The 1,258-nt window shown below is 42.1% G+C and overlaps 1 protein-coding gene across 1 annotated transcript in view; it reads right to left on the bottom strand.

The window, feature by feature from the left end:
- Pmar_PMAR022609 (hypothetical protein) overlaps window positions 1-809 on the bottom strand; it is a gene marked incomplete at both ends in the record, with an annotated part of 3,182 nt that extends 2,373 nt beyond the window's left edge. Inside the window, one exon of the mRNA XM_002784917.1 lies at window positions 711-809. Within this exon, the coding sequence (XP_002784963.1) occupies window positions 711-809 (99 nt within the window). The remainder of the gene's footprint in view (window positions 1-710) is intronic.
- Between the last annotated feature and the right edge of the window lie 449 nt (window positions 810-1,258).

A 1,258-nucleotide genomic window follows, 5' to 3' on the forward strand; every position in this document is an offset into this window, starting at 1 on the left:
AGACTAGTGAGGAGCACCTCGATAATTGTACTAGATGTTTGCTCGTGTTGTGGTATCTAAATTCATCATCCATGTGAGAAAATTCGCACATACTCGACGCCGTGTGATTGTGATAATATTAAAAAAATTTCAGGAAATTTTCGGCATTTGATTTGTAGGAGCTCTGGTAGAAGTATAAAGAAATTAAGAAAATTTCCCCAGATTTTCCCAGAATTCCCATAACCCCGTAGATGACCATGTGCATATTTTCCCACTCGGTTCATCATCAACAATTTCTACTACGACCTTTCCTCATGAGAGTCAACCGAGCAATACGTAATGACACTGAATTTCCACCCTAGTGATATGAGAAACATATTTCACAATTGCCTTGAAAACAATTATATTATCGGTGTTGGCGGAATCAGCATACACACCTTATAATTCACATTTAGTATTATACCACTTCAGGGGTCGTGAAACTCCAATAATTTCCATCCATGGACTAAATTAGTATCAAAATATGATGGATAGAATCGTTATCGATATATTAAGTGAAGCTTCACCAACCTAGTGATATGAAAAACACTGCTGCATATCACCGCGAATATCTCGAGTTTTACGCCACTTCGCGTAAAACGGGTCGTGAAATTCCAGCTAATGACCTCAGCAGCTGAGTAAAGCGAATACATATATCCCTACTCCCCAATGTAATTGAACAAAAAACCTACCAAACGACCCGTCTCCTCATCAAATCGCCTCGCATGCGTTTCCAAAATGGCCTTGGCCGTGCATCGCCTCAGTCCATCATGAAGTGTTGATAATTCCATAAACCACTGTAGAATCGTTGATATTTCCTCATCTAGTAGTAGAGGTAGTCGCGTTGTTGGATCAGAAGTGGGAAGACTAAAACAAAATATTACTTAACACATTGCGGAGCGAGCGAAGCGAGCGGAGCATATACCGCAACAACAGGCACTTTCGCGTTGTGCGTGCGTGCAGAATTATTCTGGCTTAACTACGGAGCGTGGGAGGCTAGCAGATAGGTCAAACGACTCCTCTATATGCGGAGGTGTTGGGAAAAATCGGAAAACTAGATTATGCGAACAGCTCGAAGAGATATGCACAAAAAACTTTAATGATGGAGAAATGTCCTACTCGGGGATCGAACCGGGCTGGACCTATGTAAAATTCATTGATTGAGTCCATGGACGTGGACTCAGTGAGCTCCGCCCCTTCGACACGAAGGGCTAGTACCACAACAACAGACACTTTCACG

Source organism: Perkinsus marinus (assembly GCF_000006405.1).
Source record: "Perkinsus marinus ATCC 50983 genomic scaffold scf_1104296934368, whole genome shotgun sequence".
NCBI lineage: Eukaryota > Perkinsozoa > Perkinsida > Perkinsidae > Perkinsus > Perkinsus marinus.